Raw genomic sequence first — 22846 nt, 5'->3', positions numbered from 1 at the left:
ATAGATATTTCTGAAATTTAAAGAAAAACCTCCTGAGTCTTTTAGCAAATATTTAGGAACACACTGCATCTTACGTCTATTTACGAAATTTTAGTCAAGACGCAATCTGTGTCTTATGTACATTTATGAGATTTCAGTAGGAGACGCATGTCATGCGTGTTATGAATATTTATAGGAATTTATTAAGACACGCATCTAATGCGTCTTATGAGTATTTCTGATATTTCAGTAATAAGCGCATCTAGTGTCTTAGGAATATTTATGAGATTTCAGTAAGGAACTCACTTTCTGCGTCTTATGTATATTTATAAAAATTTAATAATATCATGCCTTGGTTATTTGCCTCATGGTTATTTGTGAAATTTCAGCAGGGACGCATTATTTGCATCTTATGATAGTCGTACGATTTCAATAGTAATTCGTATATGTTATTAATAGAATTTAATAGAATTACAAGTAGTTTATGGAATTATTTGCACACTTTAACAAGATATAAAATTATTTTCATTTTTCAACGCATCTTACGTTACTTTTGGTTATCTTCAGTACAGGCCTACTTTGTTTCTTGGATTTAATTAGAGGCACACTTAGTACGTATATGTAGAATGTAACTAAAAATACGCCTTATGCATCGTACAGAATTTAACTATAATCGTCATATAAAATTTAACTGAAAAAACATCTTGCACATCGCATATTTTAACTTGAGACGCACCGTGTGCGTCATGCAGAATATTGGAACCGCAACAGGTGCGTCATAAATTATTCGATACAATTGACAACACCATCTACCTCACCTTTTGTATGGTAATAGTAAACCCAATGGATGCATTTTATGCGATATTGTACTGTATTATAAACGACGCAGCTGGTGCGTCTTATATGATCCAGTATCGTTGACAGTGCACCAGATGCATTCTACTGTATTCATACAATACAGTTGTCAACACATCAGGTAATTGTATAATTCAATTGACAACTTAGCTGATACACACGTGATATACAGTCATAGCATTGAATACAATTGCTTGTGCACCGGATATGTTCTATTGTAACTACGATGCAATCGATGACGCACCATGTGCGTCCTGTATATGATAACTGTGGGTGGGTGATGCACTTTATGCGTTTCATAGGTAATGCTGTTTATGACGCACGATGTGCGTTTTGTGTTTATTATTCTCCTGAGCTACTCAGGTAATATTCTTATGGGGCATCTATTGCGTTCTGCACATAGTCAATGACATATCGTATGTGTTGTTTATATACGTTGTCAATGACACACTGTGTACGCTCTATATATGTACTGTTAATGACACACTGTGTGCGCTCTATATATGTACTGTTAATGACGCTCCTTGTGCGTTCTGTATATGTACTGTTAATGACGCACCGTATGCGTTATTTATATACATTATCAATGACACTGGGTGCGCTCTATATATGTGCTGTCAATGACGCACCGTGTGCGTTCTGTACACATATTGTCAATGACGCACCGTATGCGTTCTTCATATACATTGTCATTGACACACTGTGTGCAATCTGCATATGTGCTGATAATGACGCACCGTATGCGTTATTTATATATATTGTCAATGACGCACCGTGTGCGTCCTGTATATACATATATTGCCAACGACGCACCGTGTGCGTTCTGTATATATATTGCCGATGTATTGTATGTAATATTTATAATTATTATTTATATTATTATTGTCCATATAATAGTGGCAATATAGCGGGAGTGTACTGGAATTACAGTTATATTATATAGTAAAAAGAGATTAAATTTTATTCATTGAAATTTACTTAGGTTGCTATTGTATATGAAGGTTTATGTGAAAATGGCAATATAGCAAGAGTCTACTATAATTACAGTTGTATTACACGATAAAGAGAGATTGAATTTTATTGATTGTGAAATTTACTTAAGTTTCTATTGTACATGAAGGTTTATGGAAATACGGCAATATAGCAAGAGTTTACTGTAATTACGCTTGTTTTAGGCGGTAGAGAAGAATCGAGTTATATTAGTTGACATTCATTTAGTTTTCTATTGCATATGAAGGTTTATTTAAAAACGGCAATATAACGAGAGTCTCTTATAAATATTTTATTAGACGACAGAGAGCAATTAAATTATATTAGTGTTTAAAGTGTAACATAACTAAAGTTTGTTATATTTCTACTGTGCGCAAGTGACTATATGAAAATGGCAATATAGGAAGAGTCTACTCTAATTGCAGTTGTATTAAATGATAAAGAGAAACTAAATTTTATTAGTTGAAATTTAATTATTTCTATCGTTCATAGACATTTGTGAAAAAAATGGCAATATATCAAGAGTCTGTTGTAATTACAGTTATATTAAATACTAAAGAGGAACTAAATTTCATTTGGTGAAATTTACTTACGTTTCTATCATGCGTCAAAATCCATGTAAAAATCAATATCAAATCAAAAATAAAAATCAATACGTATGATGTGCGTTTTGTATTATATATTGCCAACGACACACCGCGTGCGTCTTGTACAATTCGAATCAAAAACACACCGTATGTATATTACAAACATTAAACTTTTGTATTGAACATTTCTTGCATGAATTTTTTTTATAAAATTTGAGATTAGCTTAAAAGATTTGTTACTTGTACTATTTCCTTTTTAACGGCCTCCCGAATAAAAACGTTAAATATTGGCAAAAAAATCTTGAAATGCATATTCCGTTATTTGATTCCTTTTGTAATAGTCAAATATCATTTCCGTCTGTAATCGATTAAAACTTAAAATTAGAACTTAAGGTTAGAATTTAAAGTGGAATTTTTGAATCGTAAAACTAAAGGAAAATAGTGTTTCTGTAGTATAGTAGGAACAAAGATATTAGAACGTAGGGGATCAATGAAACTCGCTGATATACCGGTATGTGCCAGATATAATCGCACATAAACTCTGCAAGCGACCATAACTCGCTGGTATACTAAATGAGAATCTAGAGCGAGCATACACTCGGTGTTGGTAGCGTGTTAAGCGTGCAAGAAGAGCGACCCGATGCGGTCGAGAAGGGACTAAGGGAAAATTGTTTAATATGCACGTACGGGGAGTCAACATCCAGGGGGATTTTATTCAATGACGATGGAGAATCGTCTGCGAAGAAATTGTTGTGTCACGATAGATTCTGGGTCAATGAGTAGATTGAGTAGTGCTTTGATAAACACGCTGGTGGAATCTGGACTGGAGACTAAGGTGAAGGTTGTGGAGAACAAGAAACGTGCAGGACATTTTTTGGTACATGTCGACATACATTCGGGATGCATACGATTATCGCATATGTAAATTATTCGATTATTATGGAAATTCTCACTTCTTGTGAAATTCGAGTATATGCGTGATTGTATGTTGTTTAAAAGGGTTATCATTTGTATGATTTATTTTTGGCTTCTTCGGATTGAAAATTAAAAAGAAAATGTGAAAATGGGAAAATTTTGAAATTTAGAATTTCTGTATTTCTAAACTTTCTAATTTTCTAGTTTTCCAAATTACACTAACAAGATTTAAAAATTTCAAATTTTTCAAATTTCGAATTTCAAGTTTAGGTATTTTGGATTTACGAGGTCACAGAGTTAAGGAATATAAAATTTCTAATTTTCTAGTTTTCTAAATTGTGTTGAAAATATAGGAATTAAAAATTTTTAGTTTTCCAAATTTATCAAATTTCAAATTTTCAAATTTAGATAATTTGGATTTACAATTTTATTGTTGGAAATTTAGACATTTTTAAATTTAGAATTTTTACATTTTTAAATTTTGTAATTCACTTAAAAACATAGGAGTTTCAAATTTTCTAAATTTCAAATTTTGAAGTTTAGATGTTTTGAATTTACAATTCTAAAAATTGAGATATTTTTAAATTTAGAATTATTAATTTCTAAACTTTCTGGTTTTCTAATTTTCTAAAGCCTGCTTTCAAAAATATAGGAATTTACAATTTTAAAAATTCTGAAATTCAAAATCTTTGAAATTTGAAAATTTGATAACTTAAATAGTGTATTTGATAACGTACAATAGTGAACCAGTCTCATAGAAATTTTGCTAAAATAAAATGGAAATAAGAATTTGACTAAAAATAAGTTCCGTGATATTATTGATCATGATTCACTTTGTCGGCGGTATAAAAGCGGTATAAAAAATTCTTTTGAAATACTGATATTAAGGTTCATAGATGGTTATCTTTCGTTTCATAATGTGTTTTCAACATATTAGAACCTAGAGAATTATTATCGCACAATGAATAGTAATACTTAACACGTAGAGGAGAAAAAAGTAACCTTTGAACCGGTTCTATACTCTATGGATCTATAGTTATGATAGCTAGAAAATATTTACTGTAATTTAATGAATAGAAAATTTTTCGTGTTACAAGCAAAGATACTATAAATTGCTACTTTGTTTTAGAAAATGAACTAATCATCATTTATTTACATCTTTATTGTCATAAAATCAATATAAATTATTTTCATTTGGTTCAATAATTAATTTTTGTATTTTAAAATATTTGTTGATATTGCATATCAAAATTATATTCTGGAGTACTTTTCATGTTTATTGTATTAAGTTCTGAATAATGATTTAATGTAATTCCCCTCTTCCTAATTTACTTACTAATAAAATTTAATTAATATAATATAAATATTTCTTCTAATTCCACTAAAACATCTTTTGCAATTACTAATCATTTAATTAACTTTTGCATTCATTGAACTAGTTTAAGTTAGTTACTAGTTATTTAAATTTACTAGTTATTTTACTAAATTTTACTAAATCACTAGACAATTACTAAATTACTAAAAAATAACTGAATTACTAGTAAATAACTTAAACTAAAATTACATTTCAAAATATTACATAATTTATTGAATTATTAACAAAACCCACCAAAGAAATGAGTAGTAACACAAAGTCATTTCAAAGCCGCAGTCAAATTAAAAATAGATCGTTTATAACAATGTATTTTTACGAACAAACAATAGAACACAATGCAAAATAACAACATCGTAGATGGCCAAACGACGGTTCATATTCGCAAAACAATTTTTGGCAGGCTCATAGACTTTCGACACTTGGCTGATCGATTCTAAACTCTCTTTTGCAACTTTATTTGCACGGATATCGGTTCGCTTGTCCGTTCGATAATTGACCTATTTGCTCGATTCTGGTGCGTGTACTTCGAACAATCGTGTTACTCTCAACAGCATTTTCTTCGTTGGTACTTTTAAACAGTGCCACACATCGATAACTCACGATATCGGCCATTTTATTGCTTCATATATCGCTGCTCGCTTCGATCGGACCCTTTTTTTCTCTTTCGTTTCTATCATTATTCTTGCTGCTTTGTTCACGTGATAATAGTCACTGTATCTATCCTTTTTTGCCACGTTACATATAAGATAACAAAGATATACATAGATGACGAATATTTTCATATAAATCTGTCACATATATTATTAAGGATTTATGCATGTAAGGTGAAGTTTGGTAAGTTCGTAAACGGGGCAAGTGCGTAAACAGGCTATTCTTATTACAATATGAGCGAAATTTCTCCATTTAGTATGTTTGTTTCCTTGTTTTGTTTCACTATATCCCCTTCTATATTTCAGCTAAGAGTACTTGTTTGCAGTATAGATTACTTGTATAAATATAAAAAGCATTTTATAGCAGATTTGTTAATAATTCTGTTCTTGCCCCATTGCACATGAAATAAAGTTTCAATGTATTTAACTTCAAGTTACGCTCTTACCCCATTTTCGGGGAAAGTGCAGAGTAGTTGACATTTTAAACAATTTCCTATCAAAATCAAAATGTATAAGGAAAATTAAGGTCCTAGTTAATATTAATTAAATAGTAGTAATTGTGCAAAGCGTTCGATATCGACAGCGTTAAGTACTTACATAGCAGACTGAAAATACTTACGTTTAAATACTAACTTTACAAAAATTAGTCGGCACTTACCCCACTTCACCTTATCCAGATGAAAATGCAATATTATCGTAATAACTTGTATTAACTGTTTGAAACAATGGCTAATAAATCAGGAGTTCAAAGTCACATATATTGTTATGAATTTGTCTAGTTGAAGATACTCGTAGCAACTGTTTGGAACGGTGGCAAATAAATCGTTTAGAGTCCAAAAACATAATTTTACAGGAGGAACATCTAGTTAGCTCTTTCACTTTCAAACTTTACAAAATCAAAATGGTATCTCCAGAAAGTTTTAAACTACACATTTCTTCATGATAACATGTTTGTAGTCGAAACGTACGACTTCTGTGATCGTAAATCTGTTAACATGAAAAGTGAATTTTTGGTGTTAACGTTGTCTGACTTCACCCTTGAAGTATAACAAAGTATTGTAAATATTGAAATATTCGGTGAGATTTGTTAGAAATAGAATGACTACGTGATCAACTTTTCAACCACTTCTATTTGGCAGTCAATTTATTGAACTGTGTAGAAAGCTTTCGCTTGTGGCAAATTTTGACTCTGTGGGATTTCGATGTTATGGGACTGAAATTATGTTCAATTGTTAGGTTTCATCATTTTAAATGTGTTCAAAAAAAATTTGCTACTCTCAATCTCTAAACAATATACAGTGTAAAAAAGTTTTATGAAAATTTGAACTCAAAAATTTTTATTTAAAAGATCCTACAAAGCAATTTAAAAGTTTACAAAATAAAATTAAAAATACAATTTTGTAACAATTTTTTGATTTATTTAATAGTATTTATTTATCAATAACTCTTTATATTAACCAGTTGTAGGTATTTTGTCGAATTTGTAATTTAAATGTATTTTCATGTATTTAATTTAAGTCCTACAGTTTTTTCAGCAAAATAACTTTTATTATATTATGGATATTCGTTTTAGTATTGCACTACTTGTAATAAATATTGCAGCTGTTACTTTTTAGTTAAAACATTTATTAAAATCTTCTATCAATGCTACTCTGCCCTATCAACAACTTGCAAACTTTTCAATATTTCTTCACAATTCTTCTAACTTTCGTTTAAAATCCATAAATCAGAAATCAAATCGAGGAAATCATGTAGGATTTCCAATTGTTCAAATAAAATTAATGACCTTTTTCTCACAAAGTCATTAAGATCTTTCGTAGACAATGAATGAAAATTTCGCAGCAAGTAATATCAAAACTTTGAAGAATCGTCGAATAAGTTCATAATTTTCAAACACTTTAATTAATTCACCTTACTATTTATCGATTTCTCAACCTTATAAATATGGTTAAATCAGCTGATTGACATTACTGTGAGACTTAATACCAACATCTAATTTTGTGCAATTTTATCGTAACATCTGTAATCGCTTAAATTACAGTTAAAAGTCGATACGATAAAAAATCAATATACCAATAGAAAATTGCTTTGAACCCTCTTAAATTTAAATTTTGCAGCTCAAACCTTAACAAGATTTTTTTATGCCATATACCAAATTTTTAGAAGGTGAGAGAGAAAAAGAAATTTTGAAGACACCCTAATCCTTATCTAAAATAAGGTTAGATTACAGTCGAATTACACGGTTACAATAGCCGTGTTTACATCGAACCAGGCAGTTGCATTCGCCGCTAAAGAGAAACGGAAACAGCTCGATCCCGCGTTTTCTCTCGTTGTGTGCGTCACTGATTATTAAAGATCGCGGTTAGCTCGAGCAGTGGGCAGAAATTAGTGTCATTTAGTGATGGTGCCATAATTGCGTCGCGTTCAGCCATTATTGTTACGTTCGTGACCTTTCTGTATTCCTAGATGCTTTAGATATCCGACTTCCGGTCATCGATTTTCGTTTCTTCTTCGCTCGATGTGAACACTGTCTTCTTTACAGTGTTACATTATCGAAAAGACCAACTGAAAATTTATTTTGCCTCGTTATGAAATCTAGTTTCTTTTATTATTAGGTTTCGGTTTAAAAATACTCTTTTGAATAGTCGATGGATGTTACGTAACCAGGGCCGTATTTACGCTTCTGGGGACCCTAGGTATAACAGTATTACAAGATTTCAGAATGTAGTTGATTTTTATTCATTTAATTTATAAAAATTTCACTTATAAATTATAACAGAAAATATATACATATTTAACTTGATAAATATTAATAGAAAACACTGTATCGTGATTTTGATAAAATAAAAATAACACGGTGGACATTAAAATTAAAGTTTTTATTTAAAATTGTATTAAAATTGAATTATTTTAAATTTAGGTTAATCGTTTTTTTCAGTAGTTTCATTCGTTATTACTATTGAGGCTCAGAAATGGAATATCCAGGAGGTAAAAAGTAGCACTTTCGACACCTGTTCTTCTTCGTTTTCCATCGCAGCCAAAAAACTACTGAAGCAGCCCGGGATATTTACAATGTATACGGAGAAGGTGTCATAGGTGAGTCGATAGCACGGAAATGGTTTGCAAAATTCAAAAATGGCGATTTTAACGTCGAAAGCCCGCCCCGCAGCGGAAGACCTTCTGAGTTCGACGAAGAGCGTCTCCGAGCACTTGTGAAGCAGAATGGTCCCCAAACTAGTCGTGAATTGGTCGAAAAAATGAACTGTGACCACAAAACTATTCCCAATCATCTCCATTCAATGGGATTTGTCGAAAAATTGAGAGCCTGCGTGCCTCACGATGTGAACGCTACGAACTTATCGTCCAACCTTAGGTTGAATTTTGCAAACCATTTCCGTGCTGTCGATTCACTTATGACACCTTCTCCGTATACATTGCAAATATCCCGGGCTGTTTCAGCAGCTTTTTGGCCGCGATGGAAAGCGAAGAAGAGCAGGTGTCGAAAATGCTGCTTTTTACCTCCTGGATATTCCATTTCTGAGCCTCAATAGTAATAACGAATGAATCTACTGAAAAAAACGATTAACACAGTTTTGTAGAGCAGAAAGAGCTCTATCGAATGAATATTATAACCTCTTGCAAATTGCAAAATGTCGCTGTAAAAAAAAGAAAATTTCAAAACGCTACGAACTTATTCCCCAACCTAATATCTACAATAATTAAATACATAAATGTATTTAACAATTATTTAACAGGTATATTAGTGACCTTGACAGTCACTTTGAAAACTGAACGCATGCGCAGTCGATAACAGAAACACGTGCGCTGTAAAGTTTATACAATATGCCCATTAAAATAAAGTATTATAACTTACCTGCGCATAAGTATTATGTATAGTTAATGATTATGCATATATTTTACATCCAAGGATATTACAAAAATTTTTCTTTAAAGAAATGTTATAATTTGTTTCCAAATTATTTCGCAACCTATATTCTTTACATTATAAAAGTAATACTTAAATTGTCTTAATTGTCTTAATTTAAATCGCAGAAGTATTTTATTTTTGCAACTGTAAATAAAATAGGATATTTTACTTTTGTAACTTTAAATAAAAATAAGCATTTTATTTAAAAAAAATAAATAAAAGTGAATATTTCATTATTTGCAACTGCAAATAAAATAAAATATTTTACTTTTGTAACTTTAAATAAAAATAGGTTTATTATTTCCAACTTTAATTAAAACTAAGTGTATTATTTCTAACTTTAAATAAAAATAAGCGTTTTGTTATTTGCAACTGTTAATAAAACTAAATATTTTATTTTTGCAGTTTTAAATAAAGATATGTATTTTATTTGCAACCATAAACGAAACGAAATATTTTATTTCTTGCAACTATAAATTTATTTTCATATCATCGTAAGAAAAAAGTACCCCGATGATCTGATCATAGATACGGTCCTGTGTGCGACTTCGAGAATGCGTTTACAATATTTGAAGAACTGTTCCATTCTATATGTAAGAAACTGTCAGTTATTCTAATTCAGTTTTTGTGCGTTAATGCAAAATAGGAGACACGACCTACTTTCACGGTGTAAGGATATTGCTATTTCATAATTTCTGACTACAGTTCAAAGTAAAGCCAGCTGCTTCGGTGCTAATCAAATTTGAAGGTTCAACGCACCAGAGCCAATAAGGGTATTTTAAGTTACAAATGGAAAGCACTTGAAACACATTACTGTGTTCAGTCACACACAGTGTTACAAATTGTTTCCATTGTTTATACAATAATATTTATTTTAAAACACAGAAATAATTATTATACTTTGTTTAGTTCTAGGTAAATTACATTATTAACTTTATTTTATTAATTTATATTATGCAATTTGTTATTAACTATTACAATTATTAAATTGTTTAATTATCTATAATAAACAGATCTTGATGAGTATATTGTATATAATAAATAATTTAATATATCGTGTACAATAAATAATTTAAAGTTCAATTATTATTTATAACAAATATATCCATAATAAATAAAAACCATAAACTGAATAGGTAACAGAATTATTCTGCACCAGTAACATTTCTTTAAATTTAATTTACCATTTAACATTTTCTAATCTACCTAAACTTTTTAAAAAAATGAGTTTCTTCATAAAATGGCCGATGATTCCCCAGTGATATTTAGTTTATCATTAAAGAACCAATAATAAATACTCTAAGAAATTATTACTATGAACAAAGTTGCAATAGCACACCGATCAGTTGGTCATCGTAAACAATTCGTTTTATGCGAATATAATACGTGGAACAAACAAACAGTTCATACTTTCGAACTCACTCAATTGCCAAGTAGGTTACAATAAAACCGGAGACTAGGGTTACATAAAACCTAGCATGTATGTTTATCCGTATTATTGAAAAAAAACATGGGATTATTGACCTCGGTGTACCAGTTGCATCTCCGTTAAAATTGTGTGCTATTGAATCACTTCTTATTTACAGTCGTTGGAGGGTTGAAATGTTGGTATAGTTATTTATAAAATATTTAAAAATTATTATTGATATAGATATGTATTTATTATTATCGGAGTTGACATTCAAAAATCATTAACGATTAATTAAATGTTGAGGATTAAGAGACATCAAGGACTTTCTTTTATTTCATTTTGCAGTATATTGTATTTGATTCTTAGTTTAACTATAAGATTGAAAAATTGGTACTTTTTATAGAAATAACAGATTATATTTTAAAATAATATTGTAATATTATGGTAAAAAATAATACACGATATTTAAAGAAGATATTATAATATCAATTATAGTAGAGTAACAATTACCATGTATTACTACATCTTGCATTTAACGTGCATTATAATTACCACGCGTTATATTACGATACATTGTAATTTCTACGCGTTGTATTTTCACACACTGTAATTACTATTTATTATATTTTCTGTACGTTTTATAATAACGTGTTGTCGTCACGCGTTACATTTAACACGCATTGCAATTACCAGGCGCTGCGTTTATGACACGTATTTACCACAAGTTACAACTACCACACATTGCAACTGTCATACGTTGCAATTACTACGCGTTGCAACTACCATGCGTTGTATTTACCATAAGCTGCAACTACCACGCGTTACAATTACCACGCGTTGCAAGTACCACGCGTTGCAAGTACCACGCGTTGCAAGTACCACGCGTTGCAAGTACCACGCATTGCAATTGTCATACATTGCAATTACCACGCGTTGCAACTACCACGCGTTACAACTACCATGCGTTGTATATACCGCAAGCTGCAACTACCATGCGTCGCAACTGTCATACGTTGCAATTACTACGCATTGCAACTACCATGCGTTGTATTTACCATAAGCTGCAACTACCACGCGTTACAATTACCACGCGTTGCAAGTACCACGCATTGTAATTGTCACACATTACAATTACCACGCGTTGCAACTACTACGCGTTACAACTACCATGCGTTGTATATACCGCAAGCTGCAACTATCATGCGTCGCAATTGTCATACATTGCAATTACCACGCGTTGCAACTACCACGCATTGTACTTACCACAAGCTGTAACTACCACGTGTTGTATTTACTTCGTGTTGGATTAACCACGCGTTGCATTTACCACGCATTATAATTACGCGCGTTGCATTTACCACGCGTTGTAATTTCCATACATTGTATTGCCACGTATTATGAAAACTATATTTTCACATTGTGCTACTCACTGTATTTGTTACACATTTTACGACAAAGCGTTATATACCGCGCTGCAGTTATTACGCGTTGTACTGCAGCTCATAATTATCAAACAATTGCATTACCACGTGCTATCGCCACGCGTTACATAGTCAGTTCTCAAATACCCACAGTTATGACTTTACGCGTTATAACCTCATAAATTTTACCACCATATTTTGCATTGTGTGACCAAATCATCTCAACGAATTATATCTCCACATATGACACGATCACATATACAAATTTTGATCATATATCAAAACACTTTAAGTATCTTCATATCCATGTCTTCTCCCAAACCTATGAACTTGCAAATGTGTATTATCTTTTCCCGTTCCTACCAAATTAAAATCAAATCGTATTTTGTCCTTGATCGCTAATCACGTTACACAATATATTACAAACTTCCACATTCGACATGCTTAATCGTACACACAAGTATCTATTTTGAAACATCTATCTTCCCGAACCTGTGAACTCACAAATGCTTATTATCGTTTCCTGTTCCAATTAAATCGTATTTATCCACGTTTCACGTTGCGAAACTTTAATTAGCTACACGATAAGAATCTTATGCATAGGTAGATAGGTTCATGTCATTGGTAGACATTCTTCAAAATAATGATATCTGGTATGTTCCTCAAAATGGTGTATTCACCTTAAAGCTGCGAAAGTTAGGTCCTTAGTCAGGTTTTCTTCCAGCTGAATCAAAATAAAATCGTATTTTGTCCATAATCACTAATAATGTTATGCAATCTAAATTGTCTATAAGATCTCGTTCAAAGATCTTCTGATTTATGTTTGTATATGTTTATATGGTTCATGACCTTCGTTGATATTCTTCAAAATATTGAACGAACCCAGTATGTCCTTCAAAATGGTGTTCATCTTAAAGCTGCGCAAGTTAGCTCATTAATCAGGTTCTGTTCCAACTAATATTTAGTATTTTGTCCATAATCACTAATTACGAAACCTTAATTGGGCTACAAGATAAGAATCTTCTTCAAAGATTTGGTACGTGTCATTGATAGATATCCGTCAAAATAATGAACGACAGTATGTCCCCCAAAACGGTGTATTCACCTCAAAAGCTGCGCAAGCTAGCTCATTAATCATGTCTCTGATTGAATGAACCAAAAGCCGCAGATTTTCGGCGACATGGTTCGTAACATCGATGGCCAACGTCGGTCGGTGGTCCTCGGCCGTTTTCTATTCTAATTCCGAAGCTATTCTAGTCCACGTACGCCGGCCAATGGGCTACGTCCGCCAGTAAAGCGTTCTCTTCTCCTCGCCGTACCCCTCTGCACCCCGTTCCTCGTGTCAACCGCAGTCGTTCTCGAGGCATCGCGTGCACCAGATTACTCAGCTAGCCTCATCCTCCTTTTATTTGGCGCGTTTATCAGCCGCGTTAAGTTTCAAACCTGAAACCGATAACACCGCTGGACACCTGGTTGTTACGCGAGGTGTGCGCATTGTCGTAAACAATCGGGGAGATCCCCGATCGCCGGAGAGCAAGCTTGGAAACGGAAGAGTGTGCACAGTTGCGTTGTGTAACAGGGTGAACGACGAATTAAATCGATCAACAAATTTCCGAACGATCGTGGACTACGAGGAGTGAGTTTGCGAGGAGCCTGGTCAGGGAGAGATGCAGTGGCGCCGACAGCGAAGGGTTACCCACGTGATCGGATCGTCCAATCACGTTCTACTATTAGCGAGGTACCAAGACGGTACGGAAAGCTTGTAGAACAGACTGGTCATGGTTCTTAGCTTCCGGTTCTTACTTTAGACAAACGTTGGATCATTAAGTATGAAACTTGACAAAATAGAATGTATATCTTTTTGAGAAAAACCATTTGTTTTTTATGGAAGTACAGCGGTAGTTTGCCCATGCCATAGATGTCCAGAGTAGTGAAGTCCTGGACAGGGAATCAAAGAATTTTCTCGTTAAAAAATTGTACAAAAGGGTACTATGGTTGTCAGTGGGTGCCGAGTCTGAATATGATGGACAATGAAAAGTTTCCAAATTCGACCCCTGTAGTTTTGCCATATTCGTACGTTACGACGTCGACCGTTGTCTAGCGTCACTTCACGTCAGGATTGTGTGTTGTTTTCAAATCATTTGCACATTGCGGTTTTGCGGATTCATCAGACATAGAATTGACCCTGTCTTTTCACTGCAGTATCCATGTTCATAAATAGCACGAATTTTCAAATTCTATCAAATGGATTAACCGTTAAAATCAATAAATTACAGGTATGGCAAAAATCTTTCAAACTGACCTAACGTGACAATATTTGGCGCCCAATGATACTTTTATGAAAGTTTGAGTTTTAACATTTGTCAAGTTTCATAGTTAATGATCAAATAGATTTTTTGTTTGGTTCTGTAGAACTGTATAGCAGCTTATAGAAGTTAGTGGTGCTTGGATCGTTTCATTAATTTCTGAGTAGCGTAATTATGGATTGACTGGAACATTTACACCGAGGTGTATGATTTTTTATTTTGTCAATTTACTTTTATAAGAATCAAGCTAGAACTAATAAAATGGTGATATGTATTCTATAATTAAAAAATTTATGGTACCAAAAAATTGATGACACTATTGGAAAACTGTCATTAAAAAAAAAAGAAGATATTAAAAGAATGAACAATACTATAAAAAAAATTCGTTCATAACAGTGGCTTTTATTAGCGATAAAATTAAAAGTTGATCGAAGAAATTGATGATATAAAAGAACCGATAACATTGTAAAAACCTAATGAAATTATAAAAAATTATAACCGTGTCTGTCGGTGATTAAACAAAATTGCTAAAATTGGCAATATTAAAAAAGGTAGGGAGATTGATGAAGTGATCCGATAGAATATAATAGAATGAGTCAATAGCGCACACGCTTACAGCTATGACCAGTCACGTTTTTTTCAATAGAGTATAGAGAATGAACATCGTAGAGATAGGCCGTATTCTAATGCATTTAAATATAGGAGAGGATTATGTTTTAAAAATCTGCACGTTAATCAGCCGCAGTGTGATCTAAATTGATGCGGTTTCAACTGGATTTACGCACATTAGGAAATAGTAGCGGCTTTAGTGCACTAGTATGTTTCTTTAGGGGAATAGAACCGGTAACGAGTAGATAGCTTATTTAACCCTTTGACGAACATCTGCTTATCATGCGAGAACCTTATTTTTTGAAGGTTTTTTACGGTTATCAAATAGTGATATGATATTAGTAAAATGATGCTGTTTGAATTTATTTTATGGTATACTTGAATATTCGAATGTGGAATATTGTAGACTCGTATATTGTTATGCAGCGTTGTGCATTTGTAGATTTAGTTGGATTACTGATTGTTGAAAGTGACATACGCTGCAATTATTATGCATTTTATTACTAGGTGTTGTGAATATCATGCATTGTGATGACCAAGTGTTTTAAAAACCACGTGATGTATTTGCCACACGCCTCAGGTATCACACGCTTCATTTAACACACGCACCATGTATCATACACTACGTTTATCACACGCATCATTTACCACGCTTTGATGTACCACACACTGCAATTTACCAAGCTTTGCACTTACACATACTGCAATTACCACGCGCTACAGTTACCACGCCTTGCAACTACCACGCGCTGCAATTACTACGTGATGTAATTACCACGCGCTGCAGTTACCACGCGCTGCAACTACCACGTGCTGTAATTACCACGCGCTGCAATTACCACGTGCTGTAATTACCACGCGCTGCAACTACTACGCGCTGCAACTACTACGCGCTGCAATTACCACGTGCTGCAATTACCACGTGCTGTAATTACCACGCGCTGCAATTACCACGCGCTGCAACTACCACGCGCTGCAATTACCACGTGCTGTAATTACCACGCACTGCAACTACCACGCGCTGTAATTACCACGTGCTGCGACTACCACGCGCTGCAATTACCACGCGCTACAGTTACCACGCCATGCAACTACCACGCCATGCAACTACCACGCGCTGCAATTACCACGTGCTGTAATTACCACGCGCTGCAGTTACCACGCTTTGCAACTACCACGCGCTGCAAGTACCACGTGCTGTAATTACCACGCGCTGCAATTACCACGTGCTGTAATTACCACGCGTTGCAACTACCACGCGCTGCAATTACCACGCGCTGACACTACCACGCGCTGCACTTACCACGCACTGCAACTACCACGCGCTGCACTTACCACGTGCTGTAATTACCACGCGCTGCAACTACCACGCTCTGTAATTATCACGTGTTAAGTTTTCTATGTGTTGTATTTACAGTATGCTACAACTACCACGCGTGGTATTTATTATACGCAGCAATTACCAAATGTTGCATTTACCGCACGCTGCATTTACTACGCGTTGCATTTATTACGCACTGAAATTGTAACGTATTGCATTTACCACGCATTGGCTTTACTATGTGTGGTTTTTGCTATGTATTACAATTACCACGTGTGGTATTTGTTACACGTTGCAAATACCGCACGTTGTAATTACCACGAACTACAAATACCACGCGCTGCAATTATTGCACGTTGCATTTACTGCAAGCTACAATCACCACGCGTTGCAATTACTACGCGTTGTGTTTACTACGTGTTGTTTTTACTATACGCTGCAATTACCAGGCATGGTATTTTACACGCTGCAATTACCGCACGTTGCATTCACCACGAGCTACAATTACAACGCGCTGTATTTACTACGCGTTATATTTACCGCACGTTGTATTTTACCACGCGTTATAATTGCAATGTTTACCACATACTGAAATTACCACACATTATACGTGCTACATATTACAGTAATCACGCGTCGTTATTGCTACTTGTTGGAATTAGTACGTTTTCATTTACCACGCAGTATATTTATACTATATTGTTCAGTTACCACTTGTATTTATCACGCACTTCAATTACTCTCAGATTCGTTTACTAAGGATCGTATTTACTACGTGCTGCAATTACCACGTTATGTTTATTATGTGCTACATTTGCAACGCGCAATTTCGTCACATTGTAATTGCTATGTCTTGTAACTTTCGCACGTTGTTATTACTAAGTGCTGCAATTACTATGCGTGGCATTTACTAGACACTGCACGTGTTACAGTTACCACGTGTTGTAATTCCTGTGCATTGTATCTACTTCGAGTTGCAATTACCACACGTTGCATTTACCACATGTTACAATTACCACGCGTTGTATTCCTGTGCATTGCATTTATTACACGCTGCAATTACCACTCGTTGCATTTACCACGTGTTTTATTCCTGTAAATTACATTTACCACGCGCAGCAATTACCACACGTTGCATTTACCACGCGCAGCAATTACCACGCGCTGCATTTACTACGCATTACAATTACCACGCGTTGCATTTACTACGTATTACAATTACCTCGCGCTGCATTTACTACATATTACAATTACCACGTGCTGCATTCAGTACGTATTACAATTTCCTCGCGCTGCATTTATTACGTATTACAATTACCACGCGTTGTATTCCTGTGCATTGCATTTACTACACGCTGCAATTACCACCCGTTGCATTTACCACGTGTTGTATTGCTGTACATTGCATTTACCCCTCGTTGCATTTACCACGCGCCGCAATTACACGTTGTATTTACTACGAGTTACAATTACCACGCGTTGTATTCCTGTGCATTGCATTTACCACACGTTGCATTTACCACGCGCCGTAAATACACGTTGCATTTACCACGAGTTACAATTACCACGCGTTGTATTTCTGTGCATTGCATTTAAAATACGTTGCATTTACCACGCGCCGCAATTACACGTTGCATTTACCACGCATTGTATTCCTGTGCATTGCATTTCCTACGCGCTGCAATTGCAACACGTCATAATCATCATCCACTGCATTCACTACGCGCTGTATTTACCTCGCATCGTAATGATCATCCGCTGCATTTACTACGCACAGCATTAACCAAGTATAGCTACTACTTAATCCTTAATTTTTCATCCATTGCAGTTACCGCGCTGTTTCTGTAACTTCATCTCTTATAACGATTGATTGATTGATTGATATTAATCATTGGCCCAATGTTACAAAGATAGTGTACCTCACATTTACTTGTAACTTCATTTATTATATCTATAAAAATTTCAAATTTCTTTAAAGCGTGCAATGAAACTTTTCCTATTATATGTGCTATGCACGTCAAGCAAATTGAAAGTTGTAAAGAATGTTGACCCTACCGTTTTGCATGCCAACTTTCCGGAAACTACTTACAATATTTACTTTCTTGAAAGTTCATGTTAACACTTACTTAACACATATCTTAGTAGTATTAACTGTGTACTTTATATACATAATATAATTATCGTATTATTTATGTCTTTACATGTTTGTTAACACTTCATCTTTATTTTAAATAATAATTAAAATTTTTTTGGAAGACGGATATTTATCTGTGATAATATTGAAGAAAAAGAATATTATGTTAATTTTTGTATAGTACAAATTTAACCCTTACCATCTTAGTAAAATAATAGTTAGCAATTTAGTTATTTAATTATTGTAGTTTTGTTTGATTCTTTTTATAAAATATCTTGTGTACATGTCCCGGAAAAATGTGAGTGTCACTTATGAAACAGTTATGTTATTCGATAATAAATTGAATTTTCATCGTTACTTTCGAGTCGTCAAAGGGTTAACAGCACGTAACAGCTGTTCGAGTATGTACACATTCATAATCATGGTGTTATCAAATGAACATATCAACTCTCTCGATGAATTTATCTGATCAGCGTCATTGATCATGTAATAATGGACATAAATAATGTACTTCCAATGACCGCATGCTTCCTCGTCGTTCAACACGTGACCAATGTAAACATCACGTTATATGACTAATGAACAAGTTTATGCAATTGAATCAGTATCGCCATTCGGGTATCTCAAAAATTTCTTTTTCACTCTCACCTTCTAAAAATTTGATATATAGCATAAAAAAATCTTTTTAAGGTTTGAGCTGCAAAATTTAAATTTAAGAGGGTTCAAAGCAATTTTCCGTCGGTATATTGATTTTTTATCGTATCGACTTTTAACTGTAATTTAAGCGATTTCAAATGTTACGATAAAATTGCACAAAATTAGATGTTGGTATTAAGTCTCACAGTAATGTCAATCAGCTGATTTAACCATATTTATATAGTTGAGAAATCGATAAATAGTAAAGTGAATTAATTAAAGTGTTTGAAAATTATGAACTTATTCGACGATTCTTCAAAGTTTTGATATTACTTGCTGCGAAATTTTCATTCATTGTCTACGAAAGATCTTAATGACTTTGTGAGAAAAAGGTCATTAATTTTATTTGAACAATTGGAAATCCTACATGATTTCCTCGATTTGCTTTCTGATTTATGGATTTTAAACGAAAGTTGGAAGAATTGTCAAGAAATATTGAAAAGTTTGCAAGTTGTTGATAGGGCAGAGTAGTATTGATAGAAGATTTTAATAAATGTTTTAACTAAAAAGTAACAACTGCAATATTTATTACAAGTAGTGCAATACTAAAACGAATATCCATAATATAATAAAAGTTGTTTTGCTGAAAAAACTGTAGAACTTAAATTAAGTACATGAAAATACTTTTAAATTATAAATTCGACAAAATACCTACAACTGGTTAATATAAAGAGTTATTGATAAATAAATAGTATTAAATAAATCAAAAAATTGTTACAAAATTGTATTTTTAATTTTATTTTGTAAACTTTTAAATTGCTTTAAGGGGCCTCCTAAATTTAAATTTTGTACGCTCAAGCTTTGTTAAAATTTCTTTACACAATTATCTTTTTAGAAACAGAATGAAAAAAAATTTTTTCTATCACCTAATCTTCATTCTAATCGAGGAATGTCGGAGGAGATTTTTTTCGACACCGTGTGAACCTTATCATCACACATAGTTCGTGACTTACGATAGTGATTCGAAGGGTTTAATTTATAGATAGCGGTGCACTCGGATGACAAAATTCCTGTGTAAGTTGATTCGTGTTGGTATTGTAATCAAACAGTGGTCTTCCATTCGTTGAATCCATTTTATTTTACGTGTTGATAAATTAAATTGAGTTTGTACAACAAATTGAAAACGTCCGGGAGCAATAAAAATATGAATGTACTAATCATTTAGATAGATGGTTATCTTTCTATTCTTCATCTTTTCTGGATTTGAAAATGCCTCGGGACAAAGGATTGCTTTCTTATTTACACGCTAAATATTTCCACTTCTACGTTAACGTTTTACTTCCTGGTCATGTTTAATTATACTCTTTATTTTGTCAAATGTTTAATGACCCTCGCACTCAATTTTTACTGTTGATAAATAACAACTCTACAACCCAGTTTACAATTTTAACTCTTTTGAAATTATTATTAATTCTCTAGTACTAATTTGTTTATTATTTCTCTATTACTAACGTCTTTTCCACTATGTTTATACATCATATAACACCATAGATTTAACTCAAAAATACCTAATAATAAACTAAACAATGAACTTGAATTTCGTGTGCAAAAAATTAAACTTCATAAAAATAAAATAATTGGCAATAAACCGACATTTATCTAGATTTGGTCAGTTGTCTTAATTGCTTGTCAAAAATGTGTTTAAACCTAAAAACAGGTCTTCAGAGTCTCACATGGATGTACTCTGTTCAATTATAAGAATGACCGATCAGCAATGTCTTATATCACAGAAACAACTCTTCAGAATTTTCTGAAGTCATAATGGCTGTCATAAAAATAGTTGATGAACAATGTGCTAAAGTCCAAAATCAGTTCCTGGGAATTTCCTTGTATCTCACAGAGATGTACCTCTGTTCAGTTATAAAAATGTCTGATCAACACTGTGTTATAAATCTTCAGAATTTCCTCGTGTATCACATAGACATACATTTATTCAATTCCGAAAATGATTGATCAGTATATTGAATTACAAACGCAAATCTTCAGAATTCCCTCCTGTCTTACATGGATGTACCTCTGTTCAATTATAAAAATGGCCAATCAATGCGTTAAATCATAGAAACAAATCCTCAGAATTTCCTCGTGTCTCACATAGATATACATCTCTTTAGTTCAGAAAATGATCGATCAGTATTAAATTACAAAAGCAAATCTTCAGAATTTCCTCCTGTCTCGCGTGTTATTAAAATAGCAGACGTAATACGTTAAAACCCAGAAGCATCTCTCTAGAATTTCCCCGTGCCCCACACAGATGCCTCCGTTCATTTATAAAAATAACCGATCATCCTCTCAAAACGCAGAAGCATCTCACATGGACGTAATTGTGTTTGCAGCTCCACCCGGCGAGGAGGATGAAGAAGAAGGATTGCGAAACGGGTTCGTGAAGGGTCAAGAAAATGACAGCGGGACACACAGTTTCAGTCGAAATGGACAGGGTGGTTACAAGGGTCATAGAAGCGGGCTCGACGATACCGGAACACGATCGCACAAGGACGACTCGTCCGGATCACCGTTGCAACCGAAGATCATCTTCAACGAGGACGAATATACGAGGATCACGACTCCTCGACAGGATATGCTATTCAAGAAGGGCTACCTGTCGAAGAAGAAACCATGGGCTGGTAACGCAAACACCAGCGCTACTTCGTCGACCACCGAGAGCCAATCCGCGTCTCATTCCACCGCAGGTAGAGGTATAGGTAGAAACGTGATGAAAATTTCATCGAATTTCTCACTATTTATCGTCCACGTGCCTTCGTCCGTCCGTGTGTGCCCCGATTGATGGCATCTCGTACCCTGGCAGCTTGGAGTTCCTCTCAACAATGTATGTGCGATAGTCGCTCTGTTTGCGTCGTTGACAGCAGACTTTAGATGTAACTTTGATGGGAACTGTATTTGGTAACGTTAAAGTAAACGTTGCTGTACTGTAGACAACCCAGGAGTTGGCGCATAGGAGGTTGGCCTAGTACTATGGAAGTCCATAGGAGGCTGGCTGTACTATGGAAGTCCACAGCCCTTATCGGTAGGAATAGAAAAATGGACACGTAGACTCGCACGTATTTTCGATGGTACAAACTCGATCGGTCAAAAACAAGAATTGAACCAAAGAACAAGGACAGTCGAATAAGAATTCGTAACATTACTAATGGTTATCTTGAACTTCATAGTGGGACTTGTTCTAGGGGGTAGGCGGTGCAAGTGGCTTCTTTTACTTTGGCTGTTCGGCTAGCTATGGTAGGGAGTCTAGGAAAAGTAAAGGAAAGGGAGAACATTTCGTCCGGGGGCCTGCTAGTGGACTCATCAGTAAGGCGTTCTAGCAGGCCCTTGCCTTAGACGCGGGGATGTAAGGAAGAGATGGACAGCAACTATATATATGAATAAGAAGGCTCTTGGAGTACTAGCGAGAAAGTCTAGGTCTCGATTCTATGTGCCGTCTAGTGGCGATGAGCTTGAGAGTAAAACCGCCACATTTACTTTGAGTTAACCTACGGGCTAATTCTGCGTTGTCTACCGTATGTGGATGTACTGTAGACAACCCAGGAGTTAGCGCATAGGAGGTTGGCCCAGTAGTGAGGCTGTACTATGAAAACCCTCATCGGTCAGAATAGACACCTAGACTCTCACGTACTTTCGATGATACAAACTCGATCAGTCAAAAACAAGAATTGA

At 34.2% G+C, this 22846-nt stretch overlaps 1 protein-coding gene across 10 annotated transcripts in view; it reads left to right on the top strand.

Annotated features, from left to right (window-relative positions):
* The window catches only part of LOC100883750 (uncharacterized), an 87931-nt gene that overhangs the window by 52830 nt on the left and 12255 nt on the right, over window positions 1–22846 (top strand). For 2 of the 10 annotated variants that reach the window (XM_012294980.2, XM_012294976.2), the window contains exons 1-2: window positions 13479–13860; window positions 21511–21864. In XM_012294980.2, coding sequence (XP_012150370.2) covers window positions 13779–13860; window positions 21511–21864 — 436 coding nt within the window. In that variant the 5' untranslated portion in view covers window positions 13479–13778. Of the gene's footprint in view, window positions 1–13477; window positions 13861–21510; window positions 21877–21915; window positions 22002–22846 lie in introns of those variants that run through there. The other 8 variants (XM_012294979.2, XM_012294975.2, XM_012294974.2 and 5 more) reach the window with 7 other exon arrangements.

The sequence above is a fragment of the Megachile rotundata genome, chromosome 15 (genome assembly GCF_050947335.1).
Source record: "Megachile rotundata isolate GNS110a chromosome 15, iyMegRotu1, whole genome shotgun sequence".
In the NCBI taxonomy this organism is placed as follows: domain Eukaryota; kingdom Metazoa; phylum Arthropoda; class Insecta; order Hymenoptera; family Megachilidae; genus Megachile; species Megachile rotundata.
The sequence above is the reverse complement of the archived record's forward strand: the minus strand, read 5'-3'. Positions and strand labels throughout refer to the sequence as shown.